The sequence below is a fragment of the Montipora capricornis genome, chromosome 8 (genome assembly GCF_036669925.1).
Source record: "Montipora capricornis isolate CH-2021 chromosome 8, ASM3666992v2, whole genome shotgun sequence".
NCBI classification, from domain to species: Eukaryota; Metazoa; Cnidaria; class Anthozoa; order Scleractinia; family Acroporidae; genus Montipora; species Montipora capricornis.
In genome coordinates, this window is record NC_090890.1 from 17,032,270 (window position 1) to 17,047,269 (window position 15,000).

A 15,000-nucleotide genomic window follows, 5' to 3' on the forward strand; every position below is an offset into this window, starting at 1 on the left:
GAGTTAAGGGAAGGCCTTATTGAACTGAAAGACCGTATAGAAGGCCATGGTGCTTTGTTTGAATGTACTTGAATGTACTGCATTATTTGTACAAGAAAACTTGTTTGAGGAAGCTTTGCCTCCATGTTTTGTGGGTAATTTTGATTTATCAGATTCTGACTCATGTGACGATGAACTAGGTGACCTTGACATTTTGACCTGATATTAAGAGCAGACATTACTTGCTAGGCACCTGAATCTTGAATACCAAATTGCCATTGCTCAAGATATGTTTACCAAAAACTTTCTTCTGCATTACTTAGGCGATTCCCTGTTTTTGCATTGTGCAGCACTACTACACAATTTCTCGCGTCATTGGCGTGCGCAGTAGCGTGGGCACAATGATAAAATAGGGGATTTTCATCGACACCAGGCCTAATCCATCAAGCAATGGTTATTTTCTGCTGAACGAGTATGGTGACCCCTATTTTTTAATTAATTTTCATATTATTTTCTGAGAATGGTGTCTTCATGGAGTAGTTGAAAAATCAGTAAAAATGTATAGCCAGGTTTTTTGGCAACTTCATAAAAATAATTGTACGGAAGGAGCCATTACGAGTCGAACAGGCTACACAAAAGTTAAATCTATTTTGGAGTGTTAGGTACTCACAAAGGCATTCAAATAAATTTTTAGGTATGTACTTGAATTAATCAAAGAATGACACCATGCTCTGCATAATTTATATGTTGGACTACATTTTTAAAATCAAGCTAAATTTGTCCAACTTTCAGGGTGTCAAATAGCTGCATTCATCAGCATCATGCCATGAAAACGAGCACGGTGACCCCCCCCAACACCCCTTTTTATTACATTTTTATCATCCCTTGACATGTTATAACACTACAAAGTTTCATTGGAAATCTACGACAAGTGTTATTTCTAGGAAATCACGTGAATTGTTGGCACAGTTATGTTCAGTTTTTCAAGCAATTATCAGACCAAGCCATTTTGTACCTACTGTAGTTGCCATATCTTACAAATTAAATCTGTACGGCTATGTTGTAGAGTAACGTACAGAATGCTTCACTTTGTAAAAGACTAATTGCATATTTCTCATGCTTAGTAACAAATTATATATGGGTTTATTTTCAAGCTGGAATTTTCTGAATTTCTTGAACTTTATTTAGCCTTTCTAAATGCTTTGCAAAATCTGACATTTGATTTGTAGGCAATATAACAAAACCGCATAAATTAACATGCATGCAACAGTACATTTGCAGCTTACATGTCAGTTTATTTCCAAGTTATGAGAGTACATATTCAAGGCCTTGAAAGTCCCTGAAAACCTCTGCTCTTCATTCCTGGTCCTTGAAAGTCCTTGAATTTTTTCTGACTCGCATTTTTGATCTTGGAAAACTTCAGTAAAAACAATCAGCCACTCAAGTTCTGTCATACAAAGGCGATGAGCTGTGGGGTCGGGAATGTTTACCAGTGCCTTTGCATTACTTTCATGCAAGTAGATTTTGGTAAATGAGCAAGAATTGTACTGTCAGATTATTTCCATGGGTAAATTCTTCGACGGCCCTTGAAAGCCCTTGAAATTTTGGTCTGACAAAGTGTACAAACCCTGTATAACTGAAGCCTGGATTTTTAACCTGGCTCATAAATTGAAGCCCATAGTTTAATTTTCTCTGACATCCAGCTGTGAAGTTCCCTGTAGTCCAAGGTACTGAGCAGGTTAACGGGAAAGTTTTCAAATGAGGGATAACAGCCCCTTCCTTTTCTTAAATTAAAAACACTATTCTGGTTCAAATCTTTCACAATTTGCTCTACTGTTTCGACTGGGGATTTTTGTGACCTATACCCCTTTTTACTGTGGACCTCACAGTCCCTATCCACTGAGTGAAGTGCACCTTTTAAACCTTCAAGAGAATGTGCAATGCGAGCAGCATTCTCTTCACTGAGATTTGATCCAAGTGACTTCCACATTGGCTTTATGGTATGGTGGTCTTGTTCCTTCCTCAGATCAAGGGAAATATTGCAGCCACTGCCACCATGTTCATTGTGAAAGCGGTTGTGTTCAAGATCCAATGCTTCAGATTCTGGAAGAAAAGCTTTCAGTTGAACTAAGTGTAAAAGCACAACATAGGCATATTTTGGGTGACCATAATGGTGGAAAAAAAAAGGGCTAACTTGTAGGCATCAACCAGGCGCGTGCCATCTCCTTCTTTTATGGCATCATTAATATCAGCCATGAAAAGTCCAAAATGCTAATCTGGCACAATGGTAGTTATACACCGGATTGATTTGCTCTGTTTCATCTGTGGGAGCTGCAGTTGTATTGTCAGAGGTGAACTCAGGATGACTGGATCTTTCATGTCTAAAGGGATAATCACTATCATTAAAATTTCTTCTTGTGAGGTTTTTTTTTTTTTGCTAGGATTTGCATCAGTTTGGGGAAAAAGAGATGACTTATGTCATTAAAGCCATATGAACTAAGAAATAAAAAAGCATTCATGGTTATGCAATCAAATTGACATCACATGGCCATTCATTCAGGTTAATCGAAAGCTAAGCCATTTTTAGTTATTATTACCAGCATGATAAGACAATTTAAACTACATATTCAGTTAGATATTTTGTCTACTACTGGACAAAATTACCTCTTTCTTGAGGCTTTCGTGCTGAAAACATTTCCACAGCCAGCCAGGCAGTAGAAATATCCATATTCATCTCTCTCCCCAAATGTGATATTGAAGGTTCTTCCATGGCAGCCAACTTCATGCCTACAGGAGATTACATAACAATATACATGTAACAATACGATCTTTTACTCATTTCAAATAATTCAGTCATTCTTCTTATAAAATCAAATAAGTCAGTCACTTTAATGGATAATAAGACTATTGGCATAGCATGTTTGATTGATGACCATGTATAACATCCTCATTCCTAGAAGATTCTTTATCTGCAATGTAAAGTAATAAAAGTGTGTAGGGTTCCTAGGTCAAGGGATAGTTAACTTTCAATGTATAACCAGTGAGTTTAAAGTACACCACAAAACAGTGTGTATGTTACAGTAACATAAATACATATTTTAGCCATTGAGACTGTAGTGAGCACTGTTGATGTTAGTAATGTATAACTTCCTGTATAATTTTACCTCACTCTCCCTGAATGGTACACAAATTCCTCAGAGCAGCTGACCTCTCTGCAAGCAAAAGGACCTCCACTACACAACTGCAAACTCTGTGTTTGCTCCACAATTGCCTGGACATAAGTCACATGAAAAACAAACTTCTCCACAAGCTGCTCACACATCTCTAGCAACCATGTTTGTGCTGTGGTCTTTGCAATTGGTACATACTCAAGGTCTGGCATAATGTATTGGGGCTTATATTATAACAAAAACAGAACCCCAAATTAGAGAAGCAAAACTGAGAACTAACAACAGTAAATGTAAGGATACCATTAGTATTACATGCATTACTTAAAACTTATAAATAATCACACAATAAACTAGCTCCACTTATGCTTCAGTACAGTCGTATACATTGTTCCTTTTCATTTACCCTCACCCACCCCACCACTTCAATTTTGTGTCGGGTGAACATGTATAACAGTCTTATACAATAACAATAAACAAACTGATATTATCTATACCTGTGTACAGTTATTGTATATTGCTATTGTACATGTATTCATGTACTGTTAATATCCTTGTTTGTAATGGCTTACCATCCACTGTGGCCATTCCTGACATTTCCATGAATGCAGCACAGATATGTACTTCTGTCTCTCTGTCGCTGAAATCTTTTTATTCATTGTAATTGTTGTGGACCCCCCTTGCTGCATTCGTCTTGCCTGTCCGATTCATACTAGCCTTTGAAGTTCCAATTTCACTGTATGAATCCTTCACAAATAAGTCAAACTGCACCTGGAATGGCATAAATGAAAACAAAAAGATCTTGTTTTTTTCTTTTTTCTTATGTGGCCGAAGACTTGGCTTGTTCAAATATATGATCATGAGAACAAGAGTTAAGTATTTATTACCCTCAAACTGTTACATTTCTTCTTCCCAAAAATATTATCACATCTTCAAGTAGTAGATAAAATATTCGCGTTCGATCTGTATGGGCGTTGGAAACAGGTAAATCAAATTAAATTCAGTAAAGATCTGTATCAAAAGTTAATGAATACTAATTAGCTGAGTAGGAGTCTGTATTAAAACTTAAAAGATTAACAATTCATCAACCCCAACCTTTCCCTGCTACATATTCTATCCCTCCCTTGATTGGTATTGGGGTTTACAGAGGTGCACATGTGACTCAAATACTGCCTATTGATTGGTCATAAATTGTATGAATTATTAATGATTTATACAAAAATAAATACAAATCAAACACTGTAATCTGAACTATACCTTGTACAACGTTACTTTGGCATGCCAGTCTGCAAATTCAGTGCGAAGGCCTTTTAACTGATCAAATCTTGTGTCACCGTCACGGAATGTCCATTGCACATTCCTTGCTCTCTCTTCGAAGAGCTGGTCACCATGCAATGCAATAGGGATAAGCACTTCCTTCCCACCATAAGAAGAGAGGCATGGAACATATTTCTGTTGATTAAATGCCATCATCTCTGCCATTTCCCCTGCAATGTTTGGGTTCTTAAATAGTAGGTCAAGGCAACACTGCAAAGGGTTAAAGGAAATAGATTAAAGATGAGTACCATTAGATAAAAGTGAGAGTCTTTTGAATTATTTTTTTGACAACCTTCTCAGGTGAAAGGTAACGACTTACAGACTTGGACTTTTGAGCCATTTCTTTGCTAAACTTGTGAGGGATGTGATGAATGACCAATGAGCGATACTGATTAAATGAACTGAGATACTTGCAAATTACTCTACTGATCAGCACAGCCCATGTCTTCTTAAATTTTGATTGAACGTTCTTGGATGGCAAAAGTTCCATCAGCTGGAGTTCTGCAGCAGGCTTTTGTGGCCTGGTAGATTCCAGTAGTGGGTCCTGGGCTCTCCCATATTCTGCAAACTGGTGAGTCCGGTGAATGGACTTGTTCTTGTACTCTTTAGTTTGTATCCTTGCTTGTACCTCAAGATCTACATTGTCCCCAACAATTCTACAAGATCAATGATTAACTTATTAACATAAAATATAATGGAATCTTGTTGAGATTAGAACCCCTATTTATCAAGTCTTTCTTGGTAAACTGTATGTTGCACATACATTTCAAAATAACCAGGATACGTCTATAATTTGGACATTAAAACCCAATCATTATTATTCATTTGAGACATTCATGTCAGACACAGAAGGAGTGGCTGCATAATATGATTTCATGCTTTACATCCACTGGCAGAAGTCATAAAAATGGAATTTTAAATTCATGGCCTTATGATTTGCAAGTTTGTCCACCTCCATGGTGAATGAAGCCAATTTTGCTATGTACATGTATTTAGTTCAGTAGGTGCCAACCTCATGATCATTTTAAATACCCTTCAAATCCACATCCCCTGATGGTAAAAATAGATAAATGCTATGGCGTATTAATACTAGTGATCTTGGGAAATGTTTATTCGGTTCAAGCCCTGCGGTAGTCCTGCTTTCCATTTTGTTTGTTTGTTTGTTTGATTAATTACCCTTAAAATAAACTTTTGGTATACCTCACAGAAATAAGAGTTCGTACAAATACAAGAGTTTCAGAAACAGCTGATGTCATGAGATAAAAAGTCAGGCTTGTTCAGATCAAAAGCAATGAAAGCTTGTTTACTAACTTGAAAACTGGCAGCTTCTGAGATCGCAGGTCGCTTAACACCGTGTTCAAATTGGCATTAGAAATTCCCGGTAAGTGAGGGTTCTGCTTTTTGACGTCCTCGAACAGTCGCAACACATGTTGGCCAGTCTCTTCGTCGTAGGATGAGTAGCTCCGTAATTTGGGCTGTCGAATGTCGATGGAAACGTCGCCATTCGTATGCTGGGTGACCTGATCTCTCTTGATCTCCTCTAAAAGGCGAATTGATGCCTTGTTTTTCTCGATTTCCTTCTTCCAAGCCAGAACTTTGCTGTCGTAATTCGCACCCATCTTTCTCTGAAGAGCAACAGTCATGCTCGCGGACATGCAAATTCCCAGGCGATTTAGTCGCTGAAAATCGACGTGTCTGGCAGCACTATGAAACAAAATCATAGAGATACGATAGGCTACTGCAGACATCAAAGGATTTCGACATCGAGCGACAACTGCCGTGGATAGTGCCATTGAATTCGTCGCATTCTTTCTTTCACCACATGCAGCACCAGTGACACTTGCGTTCCAAAGAGGACAAAAAATTGCAATTTCGCGTAGAACAAGATGATTGCTGAAAGAGGATAACTGATCCGGGTCGGTACCTTTTAACACGGAGTCTGAACGACAATATTCCCTGAATTCAGCGGAGACGTTTCGTTTCAAAGCCACCGGCAACTCTTCCCTCAATTCCGCGTGATCGAAGATAGCATTCGCCACAGCTTTCCATTGTTTCAAAGCCATATTTTTGATAATCGCAATGCTTTTCTTTTCTTGTGGTGATCGAACTTCCACATGTCCGCTGGCATATGAAATAAGGACTTTCACTCTCGTATCGTTTTTGTCCCCTATCAAATCGTCCACGTTTAACAAACCGAGTTCCCATTCGCCGCTGTCATTTTCTTTAGTTTCCTCAAGCGTTTCCTCACGCTTATCTGCTGCCATACAAAACAGAGATTTCCTTAACGAATTCATTTTTCGTTTCCCGCCTAATTCTCCTTCCCCTTCTGTTTCTCCCTCTCGTTTTTGAACTGCAGACAGTTCATTGTTTTTCCTCTGTACTTTTTTTCTCATCGGACTTCTCTCAGGCGAAGAGACTGACGTGGGAAGACATCGCTTGAATCTGTCCTCTCCACATGAGGCCGTCTCCTGATCATCGTTAAACAAAGTGCTTGCAATAAACGAGTACAACTGATGTAACGTCCTTATTTTCCGTCCACAAGCCTTACAAACTCGGTCCGATTTGCTTTCACTCTGTTTCACTGTCAACCCTACATTTTCGCACAGATTGGCGAGGACAACACCGATTGAATCTTTTTGCTTCGAAGGTTGAAACAAATTTTCTGTTCTAATGTGGCGGGCCTGGCTTCCGTATTGAACCTTGAAGTAACAACCACAGAGTCTACAGAATTCCTTTACCGAAGGCAAAAGAGCTTTTCTTCCGCGCCCGACCTTTTTTTTCGGTGTTACCGACATTATTTCCACCTGTTCCCAGGAACGCGATCATATTTGCCGCGAAAAACTTTACGCTAAGTCCAGCAAGGCTGTCATCAATAATTATTGATTGACAGTATGTCATTTTTCAGCCAATGGTATTTCCCTTCTTTCAGTGGAAGTGGAAATGAAATTTCTCTAGTGATCGTTGCAAGCTCTCCTTCTCTCACCCCCGTCCCAAACCTCTCGCGGCTCGCTTCACCGCTTGCGCCCGAGAATCTCGCGCGAGACCCCAACGGAGAGCTTGCTCGCAGGCTACAATTGCAGAGGAAATAACAAATATAACTGCATGGGAGACAATTTCGGCCAATCACGACTAATGTAAGAATGTCTATATCTTCAGACCAATCAGCGTGGGTGTAATAACGGTGTGTGCCAGGGTCTTCTCCGTCCCGCCATCTTGAAAGCGGAGTAGACCCTGGGAATGAGGTTGATCAAAACTTGGATGTGCAATACCAAAGATGTATGCTGTAAAGTAGCATGATACTGGTCACATTGGCACACATGGAGGGTTGAACGTACGTACGGTCGATGACGTACTGGCCTCACCCTGTGTTTTTAGACGCAAAATTCGTAATCTCCCATTGGTGTCGAGTTCCACGACATCTGCATGAAGTGTGGAGTTTGGTTTAATAAGGATACACGCGCCCTTGCAATGATCTGATTCATTTGAATAGATAATTTGACCACCCCATTCCGTTGCCTGAACCTTCTCATCTCTAGAGTTCGAAAAAGTTTCTTAAAGGAGATAAACGTTAGCTTTTTGGGTTTTCAGGTATGCAAATATTGAACTTTTTTTTTCTCGATTTCTTAAACCTTTCACGTTAAGCGACAAAAAGTTAAAAACAGACATAACCCTCGATCATTACCGTGGATTAGAATTAAACAAAAACTGAACACTGAAACAAACAAAATGAAGGACAGACAAATAAAAATACGAATTACTTACCTCTCCTGGGTATTAAAATACCAACTGGCCTAAGAGATAGCTCAATGGCGGTTGCTGGAGAAGTAGATTTAAAACAATTGTAATAATTTAGCAAGTACGTAGAGAAAAGCTAGTGTTCAAAGATGATTGTCTTTTTTTCTCTTCCTCCTCCGCAGTTCGTCTCGAAAATTAAAGGCCTTTCAGATCTTTGTGGGAGTCAATTTTCAATACTTTAGCGGTGATGTCTGTTTTCAAAAAAAAAATTGCCATCAACAGTACATGTCTTACCATCGTGATTTTTTTTTCACTTTTCTCGCCGTTAAGTTCTCGTAAATAAAAATCTTCTCTGCTCCTACATCTTTCAAGTCAGCATTTCGAAGATTTAGTCTAGCTTTGTAATGCCTACTTTTTGCGTCGTAGTTGCTAAATCTCGCGATGACTGGTCGGAGCTTTTCTTCCCTTTTCGTATTTATTCGATGTACAATGTCTATGTCGCCAGGTATTTAATTTACTTGCAGAGGTTTTCCTAGTGTACCAACACTGATTCACTACGTTAATAAAATATCTTCTTCTTCATGTTCAGGGATTCCGTGTATAACCAGATTGAATTTTCGAGCATATTGCTTGAGGTCATCATGTCTATCATGTCTGGCTTCGATATCGTTAAGTCTTTCATCCAACTCTTCCACCTCCTTCTTGGACTCTAACAGCTGCTCCTCGAGTGATTTTACCCTGCTTTTTAAGCCTTTATTTTCTTTAATAAGAGTGTCGACTTGTCCTTTAGCTCTTTGTAATTTCTTTTGAGGGATTCCACGTCTAAGACCAGCTTTTCCGTATTTGTTTTGATTTGCGTCAGAACCTTCCATATTTCAATTAGCGAAGGAGTTTCACTCTTGTTGTCGTTAGCCGCCATTGTTGCAGACGTTTCTGTGTCCGACTCTTCGTTTTTCTCTTACTGGACTGTTGCATTACCCCCAAAACTCGTTGAACTACTACCTTTTTTTTTCCATCTTCCCGATTTAGTCGTACTTGTCTGAATTCACATTTTTTTTTTAAATTCTGTCCCTCTCTAGAGCAAGCTCGCTAACATACGTCCATCGTGGACAGCCGTTCTACCCACTTCATGTTCTCAAACGCTAGATCGTGGAAAGCAAAGTACCTATGCTGTTGAGAAAAAGCGTGTATCCATACGATTATGATGAGCAAGTTTCAAGAGCGACAACTCCCGCCGAAAGAAGTCTTCTTCAGAAGAGCATATCAGCGAGGAAGGCTACCAGCATGCACAAACAGTGTTTACAACGTTCCAACTTCAAAACCTTCCAAACCTACGTTCTCTCCGACCTATTTTTGCTGGCCGACGTCTTTGAAAACTTTGAATAATCTATTTTCAGGGCGGGGTAAGAGGGAGTCCTGGAAGAGGACTATGATTTGTTACAATCGATATGCAGAGTAAACCTTGAGGCTTGCCTTATGTTTACTGAGGAAAAATATTTTTGTGCCTTTTCTATCGGCTTCTAAGCTATTTTATCGGGCAATATATTCTTTACAATTGTCTGGTTTTTTTTCCAAACTAGACCCTCCGTGAGGGTACACTGGGTTGCCTGTGGTACGTGCACCGTTCCAGAAAATTTTTTTCAAGTTGGGGGGTCATTATGAAGTCATACCAGACGAGGCCCTTTGGCTCACAGGTCCTCACACGTTCGTACGACGAAACAGATCTGTCCTTGCGTAATATGTAGCTCTAACAGTGCACGATATTGTTTTGGTATCGTCTGTCATTGTAGTGCCATGGTAGAAGTCTTGGGTAAATAGTCTGAGAAGACAAGTGGTTACTAGCAAAGTACTGAACCCAGAAAGATTGAAGAAAATAAATGGGAAGTGAGAAACATTGGCTTCTGGGATGACATGTTGATAAACTTCTTTTCACCACAAGTTTAAGTGTGTCCTCTGAGCATCTGACAGCTTTGTAATACCGAGGTTCACTGAAGTTAAGCCCTGTTGGGCGGGGTTAGTGTTTGGATGGGAGACCAAAATAATATACTCCTCATAAAACATAAGCATCGGACCGAAAATACTATTAACGCTAACAAATGCGAACTCAGCAAGGTACAGATTTTGTTAGCTTGGTTTTTGCAAAAACAAATATTGATGCAAAAGTAAATAAATATTGATACACAGTTGATAGAAAGAGCAGAAGGAAGTTTCCAGGACGATCGCTCGAGAATAACATATTTTCGACATGAAAACAACATTCATTTTGAACCGTGAATATAGAATATAAAAAGTTACGATCAGCGACAAACATTTTGGGGGATTTTTGCAACGTTCAATTTTGTTATTCTACGTTTTGGCTGCACAAATAAATCGCAAAATCGAAAGTGACATCGCCGGAATCCAGCGGGCGCCGTGATGAAGTTACCGCGGCATGTTTACTCGCCAAACAGTGAAGTATCTGTGTCAAATGATGGCAAGATACCGGGTTTTTGTAAGTTTCTTTTTCTGTCAAGTGTTATAAAGTTTGACAATGAAATGAGCGAAGTCAAAACAAAGATCACAATCGCCCAACTCTTGTTTATGCAAAGTCAAAATTTACTCTCCAAGACGCGTACGACGTTATTTATTCTAACCAGGTAATTCCATCATTTTGGAAATAGCAGCTACTTTATTATTCAACTGCGTCACAATTCTTCACTGATTTTGGGGCTCATTTTGTTGAAACTCAAGCACGCTTCCAACAGGCCTGTGAACCCTTCCTGCTTACAGAGCAATACTAAAAAACTTCTCCCATATCACATTTCAACCTTAAGCTCGAAAATTCAATACACAACATGATATTATAATTCACAAAGGCAGAAAATACCACAGAATCCTTTTCCAGCGAAAATTTTATTGAGATAAACAACATATTTGCTCTGAGAGGCGAAAACCTCTTCCTATTTCATTGCGTGAGTGAAGACAAGAAACTCGATCGTGTTAAATTTTCATGTACTTCAGGCAAATACAGCTCACTTTGATTTCGGCTCGACGGGCGATAGATTGTTGTCGAAGTCCATTACTCGTCGCTTTTAAGATTCCACCACCTGTATATCCAATTGACTTGCCATTATTGAGCTTCATAAGGGTATATTTTGTTCAAAGATCCACTAAAACGCCATTCGCGTTACATGACTTTCGACGCCATTGCCGGTTAAGTTAATCGTTCTACTGTGTCCACCAGAGAAATATACGCATTTCCCACTTCCCTCTCGATCCTAAGAAAATACGCGCAGAAGGCTCTATGCACAAAGCCACCACTTAGCAGGGGAGTGACAGGCAACACTTTTCCCGACACGGAAAATAACGAAAAAACCCACGAAATGAAACCGAGATTCCGACTGGGTTTGGCAACCCAGTAATAAAGAATGAATGATCAAAGTCTTGGAACTTGAAGGAATACCTCTACGAGGCTGTTGATGAATTCTGTTTACGTTCTATGCACCTTTATGAAAGTTTCTTTTAAGGCTGGGATACACTAGACGACAAGTCGCAGCGACATGTCTCTGCGACCAGTTGCTCCATGCGTGTACTACTTGCAAAACAAGTCGTTGCGACACGACGCCTGTCCGGTGCACACGCAGTGATCTCGTATGAGGGGGAATGTGAACTAGTTTTCTAATTCAATGTGGCTGACCATATGACGCTCTCTCATTGGTTCATTTATATTTTGTCGCAGCGACTTGTTGCCGGAAGTGTACACACGGTGCGACAGCGCTGCTTTCGCTAATTTTGTCGCTGCGATAAGTCACACGAATTCAAACTGGTTTGAATTTGTGCGACTGATTGCGGCCACAAAGTTCTGCCGCAGCGACAATGATTTTCATAAAATTAACTGCGTCACACAAGGCGATTGTTGCGGCGTCTTGTCCCCGCGACGTGTCGCAACGACTTATCGCCTAGTGTCTCCCGGCCTTTAAGCTGAGATAGCGCGTGCAAGTTCAGTTTCAATAATCAGCTGCCATTAATGATCCTGCCAACTCGTCTGGGACAATGATAATTGCAATGTCAGTCTGTCAGAATAGCGTCATATTTCTTCGAAGAGGAGGCAGATATCGCGCTCACAGTTGTTCTTTGTTTGCCTGGCTGCTAAAAAATGTAAGTAGAAGTTCCCTAAATGATGTTGTTCAAATTATTATCTTTTACCCAAATGTTTTTTTATTATTATTTTTTGCGGGAATCCGCGCACACACGCGGACTAAAAATATTTGCATACATCAGAAAATATTACTAGAGCTTAATAAAGTACACGTTGGTTAGTTATTCCAACGAGAAGACAAGTTAACGCAAGTCGCACGGGGACTTCAATTAACAATTTTGTTGAATTATGGCTAACTCTTAAGTAAAGAACTTTTCTAGCCTCAGTAACAGCAAATTCTCGGTGCAAAAGTCAAACTTATTTCATAAGTTAAACAGCCACCACCTGCTTGACAACCGGAGTCAAATCTTTACATTTCCAATCATAGTCATTCTCCAATATACAGAAAGTGTACAAAGACCAACAAAATTAGAAACGAACACTGCAAAATTAATTGCGCGGATGGATGCCCGCTGTCTCTGACTCACCAATCATTTCTTACAGGAAATTCCCGTTGTGAAAGGGAAAGGTAATAGTTCAATACGCTTAAATTATTATTGTACTCGTTTCACAGTACCATCAGTAAACCCGTATACTGTTGAAGAAAACTAGTTGCTGTCACTGGCTTTTATCTTAAAACGACAATGTCTCTTAGGATCCCGCTAAAGGACAGGTTGTAGGAGAACTCCCTAGCTGTCTTCGAAGAAGGTAAGTGCAAGAGAACTTATAGGTCGGAAGCGGTTCTTCTACATAAGTAGATTTTCTGTGAGGGACAAATCGAGCATCTGTTAAATCGTGAATCCCCTAGAGTTTGATAGCCTCGACGAAGGTTCCGTTCACCAGGAAAGAAAGTTATTACATAACATTAAATGGTCACATCGTCAAGTCGATTAATCAAAGTTTCATTTGTAAAAATTTGTGCTCCGGATTAGTTACCCATCTCTGCAATACGTGGGTATGGATATCTCTTTGCACAGCCTGAATTAATCGGGGTCTTAATATCCCACTGATTGACTGATTTTTTATTTGCCTTTTGGCAAAAGATAGTGAAAACAAATTCATCGGTTGAACGGATAAATTGATTGTCACAGAACGCCAATTATTTATAACCAAGCAAACACATATCAGCCGTCTTGATATTCCATTATGGGCAGTCGCTTCTTTGGTAAAGATCGCGTAAATTATGAGCTTTCATTGCTCCATGACACATTTATTCTTTAATTTATGGAATATAATATAAGAAAGAGACGCATACGGGCTCGTCAAAGTGAAGAGATATGTCCAGAGATGCAAGCAGTTGCAAAACTAACTATTGTACCAAAACATTTCAAATGTTTAATGAACAAAACAAAGGAGCAAGCCTCCTGAGTATTATCACATGATCTTTATTGGGAAAACAAAATTTACAAGCCGAAAAGGTCTATTGGCAAGTGCAGGGTCCCCCACAAATACAAACAAAAATAAAGAAAGTAACAAATATAGCGAAAATATCAAATCAAGCAAGAGGAAGAAAGTAGTTATTTTCCTTGTTATGAAGTCCCTTTCTCTGACCTCTTTTAGTGATTTGTTACATTTGCTAGTGTTGCTCCCTTGATTTGTTATTTTCGTTATTTTTGCTCAATCTATTATTTTCGGTATGCTTTTTGCATGCTTGTTATATTTGATATCTTTGCCATTGCGTGCATTTCTGGACATAAGTCAGATAAGTGCGTCAAAGTAGTGCGGAACTTGTAAAAATACTCTGTGATAACATTCGCCATAACATCTTTTATTATATTTCTTAGATATTACGCGCGCTATATTCTACAGGACGGCCCCCTAAATTAGTAGTTGCCAAAACACGGGACCGGGGCCGGGGCCGGGGTGATTTTTGTCGTTACTCTGTACTGTTTAACTGTACTGTTATTTTCGAATGCCCGGCATCCATCCTTCATTTAAGGTAGAAATGAGTCGAAAGAAATAAGCCATGAAAGCTGTTAAGGGACATCATGGCGGGCCAGTGCGCATGTGCTAGCCACTATTGTCATCATGCAACTTTTCCGAAAGTAAATAAGTAACAATTGTTATCTTCGGAGCCAATCAGCACTTAGTACGTTAGGACATCCTCGTCGTCACTTCGTTTCGCCGAGAATTAAAATAATCTGAAGCCCGCGAAAAGCGATGGTTACCTCCTGGTCTTCATTGGGAATTTTGTCTCGTGAGAGAGCTGAGGTTGAAATCAACTAAGTACTTTCCTTCATTTCAGAAAATTTACCGACATTTTTATCACAGTTTTCACCTTGACTTTCTTACTGGTCTGGTGAAATCTCTTGTCAGACCATTGCTCATATTTTAAACCGATTTTCACGGCAGCTATTTCGACACGACGCGCTGACAAGAAAGCGAAAACATGAGCTTCTTCGGAGGATAAAGGAGCCGTCAATTGAACGGGAAAAATATGAAAGCGCTTTGAGTTCACGTGCAGCTTGTGTCGCAAACGTAACGCTTCTTTAATTTGTGGACGGGTATTCTGCAATCGCTCCGAAGCTCGACTCCCAGATTCTCTAAGTTGTACGTATGACTTTGTAACACATTATAGAGTGTTGCATGTCAAAGAGGTCTAAAGGGATTATTTTAGACCATATATAGTTGCATCGCGGACGATCAAGAAAAGCAAACAATGAAAAGAAAAGTGAGAAATAAGTA

General features: G+C 39.5%; 2 protein-coding genes across 3 annotated transcripts in view; both read left to right on the forward strand.

The window, feature by feature from the left end:
• The window catches only part of LOC138013765 (uncharacterized), a 4,687-nt gene extending 4,615 nt beyond the window's left edge, over positions 1-72 (forward strand). Inside the window, exon 4 of the mRNA XM_068860838.1 lies at positions 1-72. This exon is cut by the window's left edge and continues 190 nt beyond it. Coding sequence (XP_068716939.1) covers positions 1-72 — 72 coding nt within the window.
• Positions 1-15,000, forward strand: part of LOC138060599 (adipokinetic hormone/corazonin-related peptide receptor variant I-like) — a 198,838-nt gene that overhangs the window by 116,157 nt on the left and 67,681 nt on the right. Inside the window, exon 1 of one of the 2 annotated variants that reach the window (XM_068906445.1) lies at positions 13,001-13,023. The exons of the other annotated variant lie outside the window; for it this stretch is intronic. The gene's annotated coding sequence lies outside the window, so the exon portion shown is untranslated. Of the gene's footprint in view, positions 1-13,000; positions 13,024-15,000 lie in introns of those variants that run through there. 2 annotated transcript variants of the gene reach the window in all.